Raw genomic sequence first — 15,878 nt, 5'->3', positions numbered from 1 at the left:
TTCTATTCTATTCTATTCTATTATATTCTATTCTCTATGCTGTTCATGTTTTTATCATGACAGTATGGCTATATACAGTACTGGAGTTGAGGGGGGATGGCATCCCCCCTGAAATAAAAACGGTCCAAATCATCCCCCCTGTAAAACTGCCATCCCTCCTTTCCATCCTTTATGTCATTTCATCAATGAATGTGGTTTTACTGCTATTTCAACATTTAGAGTCATCACCAGAAAAATAACACCAGAAAAATAACTTATTTGACAATTTTCACCTGTTTCAAGTAAATTTTCACTTGAAATAAGTAGGAAAATCTGCCATAGGGACAAGATTTATCTTCTCATTACAAGCAAAAAAATCTTGTTCCACTGGCAGATTTTTCTACTTATTTCAAGTGAAAATTTACTTGAAACAGGTGAAAATTGTCGTTTTTTCCAGTGATGAGTCTTGTTTTAAGTGTAATGAGATTTTTTTACTAAAATGAGACATTTTAACAAATAAGACAAATATTCTTGTTAAGATTTTGAGTTTTTGCAGTGATCCATTTTACTTATCCTGTGAAGGACAGAGTCATATTGATAAGTTCAGAAAACTGTTTTTAATTGATGTATGTTTTGATGCATTTGATGTAAGCCCAGTGGATATTTAAAGCTTACAGAAGGCTGCATTTAACTGCTGCTATGTCATTCCTGCAGTATTTCTGCAGGTGTTTTGGTCACTGCTATTATTTGTAATATATTATATTATTTGTAATTATCAAATTATCTGTCCCCATATGATAAAATCCTGATTTTTCTTTTTAAAACTCGAGTACTAGCTATATATCTGTTAAACAAAATCCAACCCAATATTAAATCAAGTGTGCTAGTCTGTCTTTATCACAAACCCTTTTCTCGAGGACTGAAATTAAAATAAAACTCAACTGTGGGCAGGTGAAGAACCATCCATCAGGGAACAAATGTTGCGCTTTATATTAAACTGTTGTTACTGTTCCCACGCTGGGTGACCGTCGGTCTGAACTGACACACTGCCACACTTTCCCACGCACGCGAGAACGCCCTTAAAGCGCGAGCGCGCGGCGCGGCGCGGGTGGGGGTGGGGGTGCACCGGGCGGGCGGACCCATAGCGGACCGCCGGGAGGATCATGTGTAGTCCACGCGCTGGAACTGGTTAGAGCGCCGCGGAGCAGGACAGAGCTGCAGACACACGAGCTGCGACCGCCTATTACACAGGTGTCATCTCACCACAGCCGCCGGTCATTCACAGAAGCCGCTTCAAGTCCCGCATACAGTACACCGTAGCAGCGTTTGATTAATCGTGAAGAAGGCTAGAGGATCCATATGAGGATTCGTTGTTGTGACAGTTTTCAGCTGCTCCAGTTCGGAGCCAATAAGTGCGCGTCGGTCGCTGCGTTTTTTTAGCGTCTTTTTTCCCACCTGGAGTTACATGTCCCGAAGAATTGGTTGAACTTCAACGCCAAAATGAGAGGTGAGTTTTTTGTGGATGTGTGTCGCACTTGGAAAAAAAAAAAAATGGGAACGTTTACTGTCAGGCACGCAGAAACTTTTGACGTTTGCATCAGTATCGTGGATTCGCTGGCTTTGGGTCCGAAGTGCGTCAACTGTGGTGGGACGGTCAGGGGGGGAAAAGAGAGAGAAAAAAAAAAGAAAGTCACATAGGCTACTTTAGAATGATTTCCCCACTGTTTAATCTAAATAGACAAAATATAATATTTAAAAGTAAACCATGTTTACTTTGTTGCAGATTTGCAAAAGTGTAATTATGTGTGAAATTAGGCTTATTTGTATAAACCGCAATGAGTTGTAGCCTTCATTTATTTTGTTTTGCCTGGGACACGCAGGAATGTGTTACAGTAAGGATCAGAGCGCTTTATTTCCACCGGTGAGCCGCCGGCTGCAGTTATGTAAGACCGAGAGAGGGGAGGCAGTGAGCGGAGTGATTCATAGGCTGTCAGGCCGCATTCAAATTAACAGAGATTGTTTACCTCGAAGTAGCCCTTACATATACACACACACACACACATTATATATATATATATATATATATATATATATATATATATATATATATATATATATATATATATATATATATATATATATATATATATATATATATATATATATATATGCAACTACCCCAACACCCTAACCTCATTATATAACTATCATGATATAATAATTTTATTATATATAGAAGTAAGAGAAATAATTTGCTCTTTCACTTTGGCATTTCGTGTTATCCCATTATTTAATCGTTTGATTCATGCTGTTCAACAATCAGATAGTTCATCAGTCAAAGTGTTTTTGTTTCCAAGCAGTATGGCGGTCAGTGTGACCATGGAGAGAGCAGGAGAGGAGGTGCTCTATTGACCTAGTTCTGTCATTGAAGATTACAGCGAGAGAGTGTGTGTGTGTGTGTGTGTGTGTGTGTGTGTGTGTGTGTGTGTGTGTGTGTGTGTGTGTGTGTGTGTGTGTGTGTGTGTGTGTGTGTGTGTGTGTGTGTGTGTGTGTGTGTGTGGAGGGGCATGGGTTGCCGTCATCACTGATGAAACAGAGTTGATCATTTGAATTGAATTAGTTATTTAATTTAGCGTGTTTCCTTTAACACATTGGAAATATAGAATCAGTGGAAGAACTTTCAGGCTTTTATAAAATTTTCTTACGCTCAAACATCTCTTTGAAATACACCAGATATTATGTTTAATTAGTTACACACAAAAATCGGTTGTGGTATGAAATTAATTTATAGTACATTTGAGTGGTTATAAATTCCTAATGTTGCCATGTCAAACCATCATGCATCACTGTGACAAGCAGGATATGAGCACAGCAAGCGTACATTTAACAGTGAAGCTCAGCCAACCAAGGTTACTGACATCAACAAGTGTGTCATCCCGGTCAAGCATGGCTTGTCAATTTGATTTAGTAAAAATGATACATTATTCAGAATTTGAGTACCAATATGCAAAAAAATGAAGTAATGTGGGGATTTTTTTTTTATAAAAGCATTACACAATTTACAAAACCACTGGGCTTGTTTATTGGTGGGGTAGGCAGGTTTGAAGCAACATAAAAGCAGTTTTAGAGTTCAAGATTAAGTTATACCACTATCACAGGTAGGGTAGCAGTAAAGAGGAGAGTTTGTTCTCTCTTCTCCAAGGGCACCACTGTGCTAAGTTCAGCCTCAAAGCCACTATCTGTTCAGAGAGTAGCCTTGGGGAAGTTCACAGCAAGTTACAGTGTGTGTCAAGGTGCCCTTTTCGTTGTGACAACTGTGTGGTAAGATTCTGTTACCCTTATGTAAAGCTTCAGCTCAACCTGCATGTTAGTATGCAAGCAAAATCTTAAAATCTGGCCATGCTTTTCTGTGTTATCACATATTTTGACTGCAGATTGTGATTGCTAAAACATAATATATTACTCTGTCTTAGATTTGCTCTCATCTTCATAATTTATATCTATTTTTAAAGAATGCATGAAGATAGGGATATCGAAACAGGCAGAGAGAGATTATAATTAAAGGCGACTGCGGTAACCTCCCTAAACCGTTTCCGTGGTTTCGAGCAGCCAGCTGAATTACAGATTGTGAAAGAGATTTTTTTTTGTGTGTGTGTGATTCTGTTTGTATAACAGGGGGCCCATTTGGGTTTGGGATTGCAGCAGCACAGCATGGTCAAGTGAATGCACTTTATCTTTTCAGATCAGTGGTGCAGAATTACTACGCGCAAGGATTTATTGGCAGGTGCAGCTTTGCGTGTATATTCATTCGAAGAAAAGGAAAGAGAAGTGAATGGAGAATTTGAATATACAAAAAAGGAATGGGTTGCATTATTTTGAATTAGTGATTATGCCCAAAAAACAACAACATATATGTAAGGCGAATTGCAGGAAAACATTGAGGACTACTATTCTTGCATCAGCAAGAAAGTACTTAACCTGCAAAGCATATAGGATTAATGTCAAGACACATTAAACTAAACTTGTTTTCTAGGTTAGTCAGTGGAAGGGACCCAAAAGTAATTACTGTTCATGCAATAAGGCTGCATTGAAAACAGTTGGCAGTTGAGACCCTAAATTAGCACATATGTGGACTGAGAGGAGACAGCTCTTGGACAGGCGTGAGTGTGTATTTTATCAAATTCAGCTGCAGCAAACTCTTATGTTGGAAATCAATTCAATTCACACCAGTTCAAAACAATTTAACACTTCTTTATTAATCACTGAATGAAGTTACATATTGCATTTACTGTAAGTAAGCAATTTAGTCTCTTCAAGAAGTTGTGGCTGATTAAAGTCACTGTATGGTTTGCAGAACGTGGTCTCAACTTGCTACATTGGCCTTCGATTCTATGTAGGTTAAGTATACAGTATCTCAGGTAAATGTAAAGTCCAAGATAAATAGGACATTGGACTCTGTTTGATTAGCTGGGATGAGAGGACAAAGTCTCCCTAGCTTAGGGTTTACAACACTAATAAAGAAAGTGCTGACAAACTGAGACATTAGCACACTGACGCAGAGATTGTATAACGTTTTATTAGCACTGTCTACGATGTAAAAATAGAGTTTCATCCTTCAAGGTTCCAACATTCTGACAATGTTTATGATAGGTCATATATCTTTTTTTTCATATTCAGTGTAGGATTTTTTATTTTACTTTTTTTTTTACAGCTGCCTAGTATCCAAACCAGTATACATTGAGCTCATCTAAGTAATAATTTTCCACTGTGCTCAAGCACCTTTTTTTTTTTGTTTAAATTCTTTATTGAAATATGAGAAGATACAGGGAAGAGGCATGCAAGAAAAAAATGGCCCGACCAGATGATGTTCAAACTGAAATCTTTCTGTAGCACCAGTGTGGCTTGTCCCCTAGCCGCTCAACTACAGCAATACCCCAAATAGGATTATGTTCCATCTAAAAAATGCAGATTGCTAGATTTAGGCATTTATGCTTTTACACATGCATAACTGGTACTTCATTTGCTTTAGTTTTGGAACAGAGGTTAATGGAGATTCTATGAGCCAAATGAACAGATAAAAGAGCTGCTGTCCAAACCTACGCTGACTTGTGGGATAACAAAAAAATAATTGTTGCGCATTACACACAGTTTCAAATACTGTTTTAAGTTCCCTATAATAAAACTGTTATTTATACTAAACTGTATATAGGTTAGTGCAATGTTGTGAATTGTGCAACATTTATTAGCCAATGCACCAGAACAGTGGCAAACATTTCTCGAGATGGAACTGCGCCAAAGTAAAAATAGATTTATCGTCCAGCTTAGACGCAGCTGATATTTCACACAGATAGTTGACGTGCTGCAACAAGTTGAAGACCTGCTATGACATGTTACCTAATATAAGTTATGTGTCAACTTTCCTCCTGCTTACTGTACAAGAGGTTTGTGGAATTTTTTTTCCCAATGCTGCACCCCTTGTTGAACCAGTGGTGCAAGTGTGTGGCTCCCGCTTTGAACCAGTTATCTAATACCCACCTGTAAGTAAATCCCCCACCTCTGTGCACCAAGCCAATTGCAGGCATGCACTCTCTTCTTATTTAAAGGCTATTTCAGATTTAGTTCCACCTTAAAACCCTCAAGAAATCAGATTGTGTTCCTTATGAGGTTTCCATCACAAGCCCCACCTCTTCGCTGAACGAGAAACTGTGTCAGTGGAGCAGTTCCTGCCTTGTTGGTACTGACTATGCAACTCAGCTGACGGGCAGGTGAGGCGTCAAGTCACTGGCAAAGTCTGTCGCTCAGAAGCCAATTGGAGCGCAGCGAGGCGAGGGAGGGTTACCTCACTGTTGCCACGACAACCACCTTTGAATGAGCGTGTTCATGGAATCCAGCCAGACGGCAGTTATATAACAGGCTGGCCGGGGGGAGGAGGGAGGCTCCGAGGGGGAATGAATAAAGGGAGCAAAGGAGAAAGGGATTTTTTTTTTTCCATTGGGCTTGATTTATTTATATCACTAAGTTGGGTTTCAATGGCCAGCACATTCTGCCACACTTAAGATACTTTACGATACTCACCTGCACTGCAGAGGAAAAATGCACAGAAAAATTGAGGCAAATGTGTTTGCTGAAAATCTGAATTTTTCAGGATAATGTCAGTCACTAACCTCTTTTGCTTTGCCTCAGCGTGTGACGCACATCTTTCCCCACACAGCATGACTCATGTGATTGGTTGGTGGTGACTAGTTTACAAGAGTGCCTTTAGAAAAAACAGCAATTTTGTGAAGAGCTATAAAGACCAGTCGAAGCCCATTTTGTGAATTTAACGGATTACCTAATCGCCTATGTAACCCAAAAAAAGAGTGTTTTACAGATTTTTTGGCACATCCTGCAACTTGAGGCAAATGAAATATTATATACATGGTAGCCGTCACTTGTTATTGCTTTCTTGGTACTGTTGTAGGCTTTGAAGGACTCAGCGAGGCAATATGCTTTTGTTAACCTGCAAACATGTAGCTCATCATGGGGGGAGGAGCAGCAGAACGAGAGTGAGCTGTGAAACTTTATAACCTCGGGCCTCAGCTAATGCAATTGACCTTCTATTCTGGGCCTGAGGCGGCCGAGGTACTGAGATAAACAACATAATGAAAAGAACAGGCTGTTCTTGGATAAGAAGGCTCAGGCTTCCACAATGAACACAAGTAGTATAATGTATACCGGCTCCTTTGGGTTCTTGGCACGTCTCTGGTTTCTGAGTAGTCTTGTAGAATAATCACAAATGCATCTCATCATTGTTGACTTCATTTCATTCACTGGAAGCACTGGTTAACAGCTTATATTTTGTTGTAAAATTCAACTTTGCAAAAATGCACAAAGTAACATGAATTGAAATGGTGAACTTGATTATGTTTTAAGGCTGTCTATAGCAACTAATTATTTGTTATATGCTGCCAACCTCATTCCATAGTGTCGATTGGTTTTATTGACAATAGCTCTAGGCTAAAATAAGGAAACATTGAAAGTTTCTGTGAATGGTACTAAAATTGTGTCTATATCTTAGGGTTATTGTACAGTTACCAAAGCTATGTTTACAATGTTAACAAATTTGTTGTAACTACAATGATAAAACAAAGCAAACAATTAGACATAACACTGTCTTATTGGTCTAAGACCAACAGTTCAGAATTCAGAAGTAAAAAAAAGAATTGTGCAAAAGGCATTAGATTACTTTGAAATACAAAAGCATATTTTCCTTATAAACAGCAAAAAAAGTCTCTTTTTAGTTATTAACATCTGTTTTATTGGCTTTTTTTCTCTCTTTTCAGCTCAAATAGAAGTAATCCCTTGTAAAATCTGTGGAGATAAATCATCGGGAATTCACTATGGTGTTATCACCTGTGAAGGCTGCAAGGTGAGTTATCGGCTAATTTATTACAAATTCAGAGCATAAATCATAGGAAAAGCTACAAAAAAATGTACAAAGTATAGAATCTGGAGGGCATTTTGATTTACTCTTTGTTTCTTTGTTTTTGCAGGGTTTCTTTCGACGCAGCCAGCAGAATAATGCAATGTACTCATGCTCACGACAGAGGAACTGCCTAATTGACAGGACCAACCGCAATCGTTGTCAGCACTGTCGGCTGCAGAAGTGTCTTGCTTTGGGTATGAGTCGTGATGGTGAGTTTTTCGCTCTCTGCTTTCTCTTATACCATTGACTGAGTCAAGTTGTATTACTTTAGACCTTCTTGAGAGTTAACTTTTCATCTTTGCATCCTTCTTGCTGTAGCCGTGAAGTTTGGCCGCATGTCCAAAAAGCAGCGCGACAGCCTGTACGCAGAAGTCCAGAAACACCAGCAGTCCCAGGAGTGTGCCAGGGTCAGTGCCCTCGAGGACAAAAGTGACATGGCTGAGCTCGGTTGCACCTACAGAAGAGGCTCCAGCGCCACGCTCAGCGATTTGGATGACATAACAACGTTGCCAGAGGGCCTGCTTTTTGACCTGCCGCTGACCCCGGAGGATGCAGGTGGAGAGTACTGCAACCTAGACATGCTGGGTGGAAGTGCAGGCAACAGTTCCTCCTCCCAAAGCTCACCAGAACAGACCAGCTTGGACTTTGCCGATGGCAACCACAGCATCAAGCACGAATACCAGCTACTGAACGATTCTGGACTCTTCTCACACGCTATCCTTAACCCATTGCCAGGGGGCTGCAACCTGCTTGAGATAGGTCAGTAAGCCCCTAATGCTTTGCCAATGCCTCACATTTGGTTTCAGAACTTTAAATATATCCCTTAAAAGTATGTAATCATATTGCAAGTTGTGCACTGAAAATAAAAATCATATTTCTCTCCCATTTAGAACGTATAACACAGAATGTGGTAAAGTCCCATATTGAGACGAGCCAATACAGCACAGAGGAGCTGAAGAGAATGGCCTGGACCTTGTATACTTCAGAAGAAACACGCTCATACATTACCAAGGTAGGTGTAAGACGTGAAACAGACATAGATAACAGTAGCAGCTTATTCCCTCTTTCATCCTCCTGAATGTAGGATTCAACTAAAATGCAATGTGAATCCATCCCTTCCGTTTTCTACTATTTATCTGGAGCTCGGTCGCTGGCCCAAACTCTTGGCTGATCCAGGCCAGCCAAGAGTTATAATCTCTCTCCAGTGAGTCCCGAGTCTGACCAGAGTCCTCCTCCTGGTTGGACATATCTGACACGCCTCACTTGGCAGATATTCAGAATCCGTCCTGGTCGGATACTCAAACCACTTCAGCTGACTCCGTGCAGAAGAGCTCTACTCTGAGCCACTTGCAGGTGGTGGAGCTCCTCTCCCTATTCCTATGTATGAGACCACCCGCCCCTTGAACGGGGGCTCATTTTTGGCAGCTTCACCTGCCAGCTCTTTGCCAGAAGAGAAGATTACTTTAATCTAACAATGAGGAAAAGGGCAGGCAGGAAAGTCCCTGGCACGCCACTCCTCTGAGACAGTAGTAGGTCATTCCTCTAGTACCTACTCGTGCCGGCTCCGCTCCGCTCCGCTATTACCGGTTGGTACTTCCTTGTTTTTTGCACCTACTTGGTTGGGGTTCAACTGAAAATGCAGCGTCACCATGCTGCAGGCCGGTGATTGGCCAGAGAGTAACGTCTCTGATGAGTCTTGAGCAGGGGTCACCAATCCTGGTCCTCGAGGGCCAGTGTCCCTGCAGGTTTTAGATGTTTCCCTGCTTCATTGCACCATGATACAAGTGACTGTGTCAATAACAGAATTGTGCAGCCCTGGATGACAAGCTGATGACAATGATTAATTAGAATCAGGTGTGTTAAAGCAGGGAAACATCTAAAACATGCAGGACACCGGCCCTCCAGGACCAGGATTGGTGACCCCTGGTCTTGAGAGCAACTAAAACGAGTTTCTGTGTCATGGCCGACAACCGCATCTAGAGGGAGCTGGAGGAGGTATATGCTGAGGCCCCGCCCACATTGAGGTGGTACTGAACTCTAATGGAAATCAGCGAGTAGAGTCGGAAACTGTATAATGGAAAAAAGGGGCTTAGGGCTCAATGATAGCAGGGATGACCCAAACCCAGTCTTTCACAGTTTTCACACCCAGGCCGGGCTGCAGCACGAAGTCAAATATTAATTATATAAAAGAATTATAAAACATTCTCCCACTCATTTTGCCTTGGAGTTCTCTTTTATATGGATAACAGAGGAATGTTATCACTTTATAACCTTGTGCCAAAATAAACAACACAACTCTTGCAGAGAAGTTTCAAGAAACAACAAAAAGACTTCTATGTTTCTCACAAGAGTTTGCCCTCACGGTGACATTTAAAAATCAAAACATCCTTATCATTCGTCTCGTACACAGCTTCTTGTCTTCCTCGTCAAGGTTGGAGCCCTCTGGGAGATCTGTCAAATGCATTCAGACATAATATGATTAGGACACTTCATCTGAAATCATTTTGATTCAAAAGAGAAGAATCTAGTCAGGCTTCTTTGATGTCAGTTGGAAGCCGCAGTCTTTTTTCTAAATCCGTCTTGTGTGATTCTTTCTCTTTCAGTCAGCTGAGGTTATGTGGCAACAGTGTGCTATTCACATCACCAATGCAATCCAGTATGTGGTAGAGTTCGCCAAGCGCATCTCTGGCTTCATGGACCTCTGTCAGAACGATCAGATTATCCTCCTCAAAGCAGGTCAGTGTACGACACAAATTAGCATGTCCTGAAGGCTACGATTAGTTACACTCTCAGTGTTGTGTGTTAATCACTGTGAAAACTTGTATCTGTGGCAAATAACGTTTTTTATTTAGTTATTCCCAAGTGGTAGCTGACTTCCTAGACTTCATGTATCACATGCTTGCAGAGTGACTTGAAAAGGTTCACGGTTGTTCTTCTTTTAAAGAATAGCCAGCTTTGTTTTAAATGCACAAAACATCTTTGCTTCTCTCTCTGTTCATCGGAGCAGAAAACAACAAATTAGTTAAAATATGACGTTGATGGATTTTGGTTTTCTGCTATAACAAAAACCACATTCACAACGTTTTTTTTTCATAGTATTAAATTAGATTAATGAAATGCTCCCATCATCAATATGTTACAACACAATTGTTCCCATGCACACAAATAATCTTTCAGTAAATTAATTTGGCAAATGCACGACACAAAAAGTAGTCGGCTCACTGTAAAACCAAAGTTATGTCATCAAGCAACCAGCATTTTCTCTGCTGGTATGATACACTCACTCAGTGACAAATCGCACGGTGACAATTCCTGACACTTGTTGGTTTACCAGGATGTTGTTTCACTGCATGTGAACCGTAGAGACATCTCGTTATTATTGGTTTAAGAAACAACAGTAGTCCAGGTTTGTTTGGTTTTCTAAGATTTTCCAATGTAACTATATCCTCGTGTGTGTCAACAGGCTGCATGGACGTTCTTCTGATCCGTATGTGCCGGGCCTATAACCCCATCAATAATACAATGCTCTTTGATGGAAAGTTTGCCTCGCCTCAGCTGTTCAAAGCTCTTGGTAAGTCAGCACATTCACTATCTGTTTGTCTTGCTCTCTTTATCTAATAGAAACCTTGTGAAAGGATGAGTTCAACTCTGTACATCTTTCTTCCATTTCACCATCATCCCCATCAATAGTTTCTGTTTTTAATTACTCTCATTTTTTTTGCTTCTCCTCTGCCCAGGCTGCGATGATCTCGTGAATGCAGTGTTTGACTTGGCTAAAAGCCTGAGTCGTATACAGATGACTGAGGAAGAGATGGCTCTCTTCACTGCTGCTGTGCTGCTCTCTCCGGGTAAGATCCAACTTCTGCAGAAACTTTCTATAGATGCTAATCTTTTAGAATTAGTATTCCTACTTTGAGTAAATTAAGATGCCAGGACACGCAGAGCAAAAGTTTACCATCACTTTTACATTTGTTGGACACTACAGCCGAGTCAGTATGCCAGCTGGAAGAGATTTATTTATTCAAACTGTGGACTTTTTTATGATAACATATTTATTTTGGTATATCGTACTTAGAGTACATTTTCACTCACATCCACTATGTTCGTGAGTTTAAATAATTAGTATATTTGCAGTTTTATATCTCATGATTCATTCAAGTGACAGGCCCACTCCTCCTACAGCACATTAGCACGAACATTTGCTTCACTTACTTCACTGTTGGCTTAGTTCCAAAATATGCAGTGAAGGAGCCACCCCCACCCCTGCAGGTACTCAACAGGTTTAGTGTATGTGACAGGACAGCTAGGTTAAACACAAATTACAGTAGGCATTGCTTTTTTTACTACAGTGGCAGCTGCAGTTGGCAATATTTTGCTATTAAACAGCATACTAAACTTGTGTAAGTTTAATGTGTCCTTATGCTGTGAAATATTCTCAGTAATTATGCCACTGTGAACTGCTTTGGTTTAGCAAAGAGGACAAAAACAAATGCTGTACTTTTTTGTGGCTTTTTTTATCCTGTTCCTTGATTAGCATATATTTGACATATTGCCATTTTCAAAACAGCAAAAGGATCATTTGACTAAAACAAACCTGCCCTTTCCTTCCTTAGACCGCCCCTGGCTGACAGATGTCCAGAAGATTCAGAAATTACAGGAGAAAGTTTATGTAGCTCTTCAGCGATGTCTGCAAAAAGAAGGAGCATCAGATGAGAAGCTCGCTAAGGTACAGAGAGCACTGTGATATGTATCATTTTGATGAAAATACTCACCCGATATTTTGTTTCACTACTGTCTAACTATGTTGATGAATATTTCCATCCTAATTTGTTCTCTTTTTCTGAACTTTCCTCCCAGATGGTGTCTAAGCTTCCCATACTGAGGTCCATTTGCAACCTCCACATTGACAAACTAGAGTTTTTCCGCCTGGTTCACCCTGAGACGGCCTACACCTTCCCTCCTCTGTACAGGGAGGTTTTCGGCAGTGAGATAACCTTCCCGGACTCCACGGAGGGGTAGTTCAGCAATTTGCTTTAATAGCATGTTTCATATAGCGAGACTAGGATGTGTTTAGAGGAATATGAAAATGTGGCAACCAGCTGAGGCAAAAACCAAACAGCAGCCCAATGACAATCCTGCACGCCACACTTTGGCCCACACTCCTCTCACCTCTGAACTCCCAACCCTGAGGAGTAGCGTTCACTGCCCTGCAAACCAGTCCTCTCAGCCTAACACTACTGGGGGTAATTTATGCATGTTACCTCCTTTTAGGGAGTTTAAAACAAAGAATAATAACAATTGAAGAGTAGCCTAGGTAATTTGTATTCTCAAAATTATTTTTGTATAAGACACCTTAAACCGCTCACTGAGTTTAATTCCTTTCTATTGAACTTTTACTGTTCTCACAGCTCCTGTAAGCGGTTGTTGAATGTATCCCCATCTGTCCTTAACCATCCAGCACAGCCCCAGGCCCGATACAGAATGTACAGACCTACAGTCCTCACCCACTTTGTGGAGATTTTGCAGAAGGATGTCTGTTTCAGTTGTCAGTCTCTTAGCAGTTCATTGTTTCATTCAGTACTTTTCGGTAGCAAGTATAGTTTGCAGTTTTGTAACATATGAACAAACTATTTAAAGGGACCACGATCAAACTCACAAACAGACAAGGTTTTTTAAACTGTGGAAATCATGGGCAGATAGATGTTCAGCTTGGCTATTGCCATGCATCTACAGTACAACAACACGTTCCTGCAAAGCAAAAAACATAGCACTTATAGAGACATAATTTTAGGTATTTGTACTAGCACACCCTCGTGTACTGATGCAAGTGAACTTAGTTTTTTTTTTTTTTTTTTATGCAATCAATGACCTCAGTCCAAATACCTTTTCCCTTTGCAAAAACACTTAGAGAGAGAAACACAAAGGTATTGTGAAAGCTCTTTTTTCATATGTACCTTTATATATATATATATATACATATATATTGTGTAAGAGAAGAAGAGGAGGGCCATGTCGTGCTTGTGCTCAGATCATCCTGCCCACACTGGGCTTCTGGGATGAAAAGATTGTAGCTGAAATGACAAAAACAAGACTAAAAGGTGATTAACTCTTAACGAGTTGTTGTTTTGATCTCAAACAATCCCTTGGCACAAGATCAAAATTTGATGGGTTAGCACAGCAGTCAAACTGCCAGCTGTGACACATGTTAAACCATGCCAGAAGCAACCTCCTCCTGCTGATAAGCTGCGTGATGAAGGTGCTGGGAGGCTGGCCGTCGTGGGGATAGCTGCTTTGTCATGCCGGTTCATTTGGACGCGTTGCACTTCAGCCTCCTCTGCAATGACCGTGCCCCCAGCACCATCTCAACCAATAGGTTGAAAACATTTTGAAATGTGACCGTTAATGACATTGCCAACTACAAACTTAGATGAAGTGGCAAAGAGCAGAATGTGGACAGGTGGACTACGGTATTATTTAAGCACCCTGGACATGTGGGGACTTTGTGGTCACCACCAATTGTTATTGCTTTGAGGTTGGGCAGAGTATGTCTTCTAATTGGAGAATATTTTCTGTTCCTTACTACCTACTCCCTTACTACCTCACCCTCTCCGAACACTACATGGCACAGCACAGGGTTGACAGAGACATCAGCTACCCCCCTGAGTTCATATTTCTGTATTCGCAGTCCAGAGCCCCCCTGATAAGTATGACCGTTAGTGGTCAAATGTAAAGGCTAGCGCCGACCGGTCAGTGTTTGTAAAACTGATTGTCTTGCAGGTAAATCTGGAATGAAAACAGAAAAAAAAGTTAAATGCTGGATCTTTTAGTGCTAAGGACATTTTCTCTGACTGCTGTTCTACTTTTTCAGAGCAGTTCATGCCTTTAGGTTCAGGAACTCCTCAATGGATGCAAATCTATCACAAGTGAAGTCTCTAGAGACACCTGAGGGTGTGTCCCAATGGAGCCCTTTTATGTCAAATGGGGGGGACGTATTAGATTTCTGTAAAACAAGAAGTCTCATTCTGCTAGTATCTTAAAAAGGTTGTGAGAAAAGAATAGCTGTAAATGGATGAAATATTAATGTTATTTCTATCCTAAGCATTTAAAGACAATCTTGAGGCATATGTTTGATGTGTGACTTTATGTCATGCTAAAGCGGGGCTTGCTTTGCACTGCTGGGACAGTGCTGTTTGCCATAAACCATGTTGTCTCACGTAGTATGAAGGGGTTATTATAAATAATAGTTTTGGTACTTATGATAGTGGCATTTTGGGATTGTGCAATAATGTCTTTCCCGTTGTTAACAGTATGTGGCTGTTATTTCTCATGTATTACAGTCAATATTTTCATCAGCACTCCAGCACGGTAACCTTGCAACAATATATTCAGCATAATATGCCAAATACTTAACCAACTTCTTTGCAGATCAGCTGAAACAGCTAGATGGCACTTAATGGTTGTAACAAATGCAATAAATTGCATATAGAGCCTGAGACAGTTAGATATAATGGATTCTCAAGATTCTTCGATACTTTGACATTTTTCAATGCTTAAAAATCGTCCAGAGGCCAGAACTTGTGATCTGCACTTAACATTTCCGTTTAGAGTTACTCAGGGAGATAGCTGGGCTCTCTGTCCTACAGTGTCTGCAGTAAGTCAAGCTAGCATGACACTTTGCACCAATACAGAAGACCTTTAAAGCTTTGATCACTGTGTACAGTACATGTTCTTGTGAATGTTCGATTACAGAAGTATCAGTCTTTACTCCTGTCTAATACCATTATTGCAAGATTTTATTTTCTGAGTTTGAGTCATAGATTAAATAGGACAAAGAAACTGTAAAAGATGGATTATAATCTCTGAATTATGTGTTGGTTTTTGTGATCTTTTGTTTATCAATTCCCATCCTTTTATGTACTGTTATTTTTTTTTTCTCTTTTCAGATTAGTGTCCTTTTTTGTCTTGGAGAAATATAATTCTATTTTTTTTAAAGAGCATTTTTAAAAATGTCTCCCTAAAAGTTTCTCTTTTCATGGTCCTTCTGTTTATGATCTTTTCACTCTATTTTATGATTATTGTTATTAAATCAAGATAGATTTTAATATGAAATAATTTATGACATGTTATGGTTGTAAAGCCCAAGAGGCTTCAAAATGGTGTTATTGCACAATGGTGATACTATATGTGGATTTAAGAATGTAATAAAAGTCTTTTTACAATGAAGAAACATTTTCTTTTTTTCTTTACCTTCCTCTTCTACACCCTTTTCTTCACCTCAATGTCACTACTGTTAACACTGTACCAAAAAGGCCTTTTTAGAGTTAGTCACAATGATGACTAGTAATGGATATTTTGGGTTGTGGCATTTCTTTTAGTTTTTATCTATTTTTGCCGAAATATCTGAGAAGCTAATATGGGGTTGCTGCAGGTCAGG

At 40.1% G+C, this 15,878-nt stretch overlaps 1 protein-coding gene across 1 annotated transcript; it reads left to right on the top strand.

Moving 5' to 3' along the window:
* The first annotated feature begins 1,149 nt into the window (after nucleotides 1–1,149).
* Nucleotides 1,150–15,671, top strand: rorca (RAR-related orphan receptor C a). The gene is made up of 10 exons (XM_061737642.1): nucleotides 1,150–1,486; nucleotides 7,302–7,387; nucleotides 7,512–7,653; nucleotides 7,763–8,203; nucleotides 8,335–8,456; nucleotides 10,048–10,180; nucleotides 10,908–11,015; nucleotides 11,182–11,292; nucleotides 12,058–12,170; nucleotides 12,302–15,671. Exons 1-10 carry the CDS (start codon nucleotides 1,480–1,482, stop codon nucleotides 12,461–12,463), a joined length of 1,425 nt encoding a protein of 474 aa, XP_061593626.1. The 5' UTR covers nucleotides 1,150–1,479; the 3' UTR covers nucleotides 12,464–15,671.
* Nucleotides 15,672–15,878: the final 207 nt, after the last annotated feature.

This window comes from Cololabis saira, chromosome 13 (assembly GCF_033807715.1).
Source record: "Cololabis saira isolate AMF1-May2022 chromosome 13, fColSai1.1, whole genome shotgun sequence".
Classification (NCBI taxonomy): domain Eukaryota; kingdom Metazoa; phylum Chordata; class Actinopteri; order Beloniformes; family Belonidae; genus Cololabis; species Cololabis saira.
The sequence above is the reverse complement of the archived record's forward strand: the minus strand, read 5'-3'. Positions and strand labels throughout refer to the sequence as shown.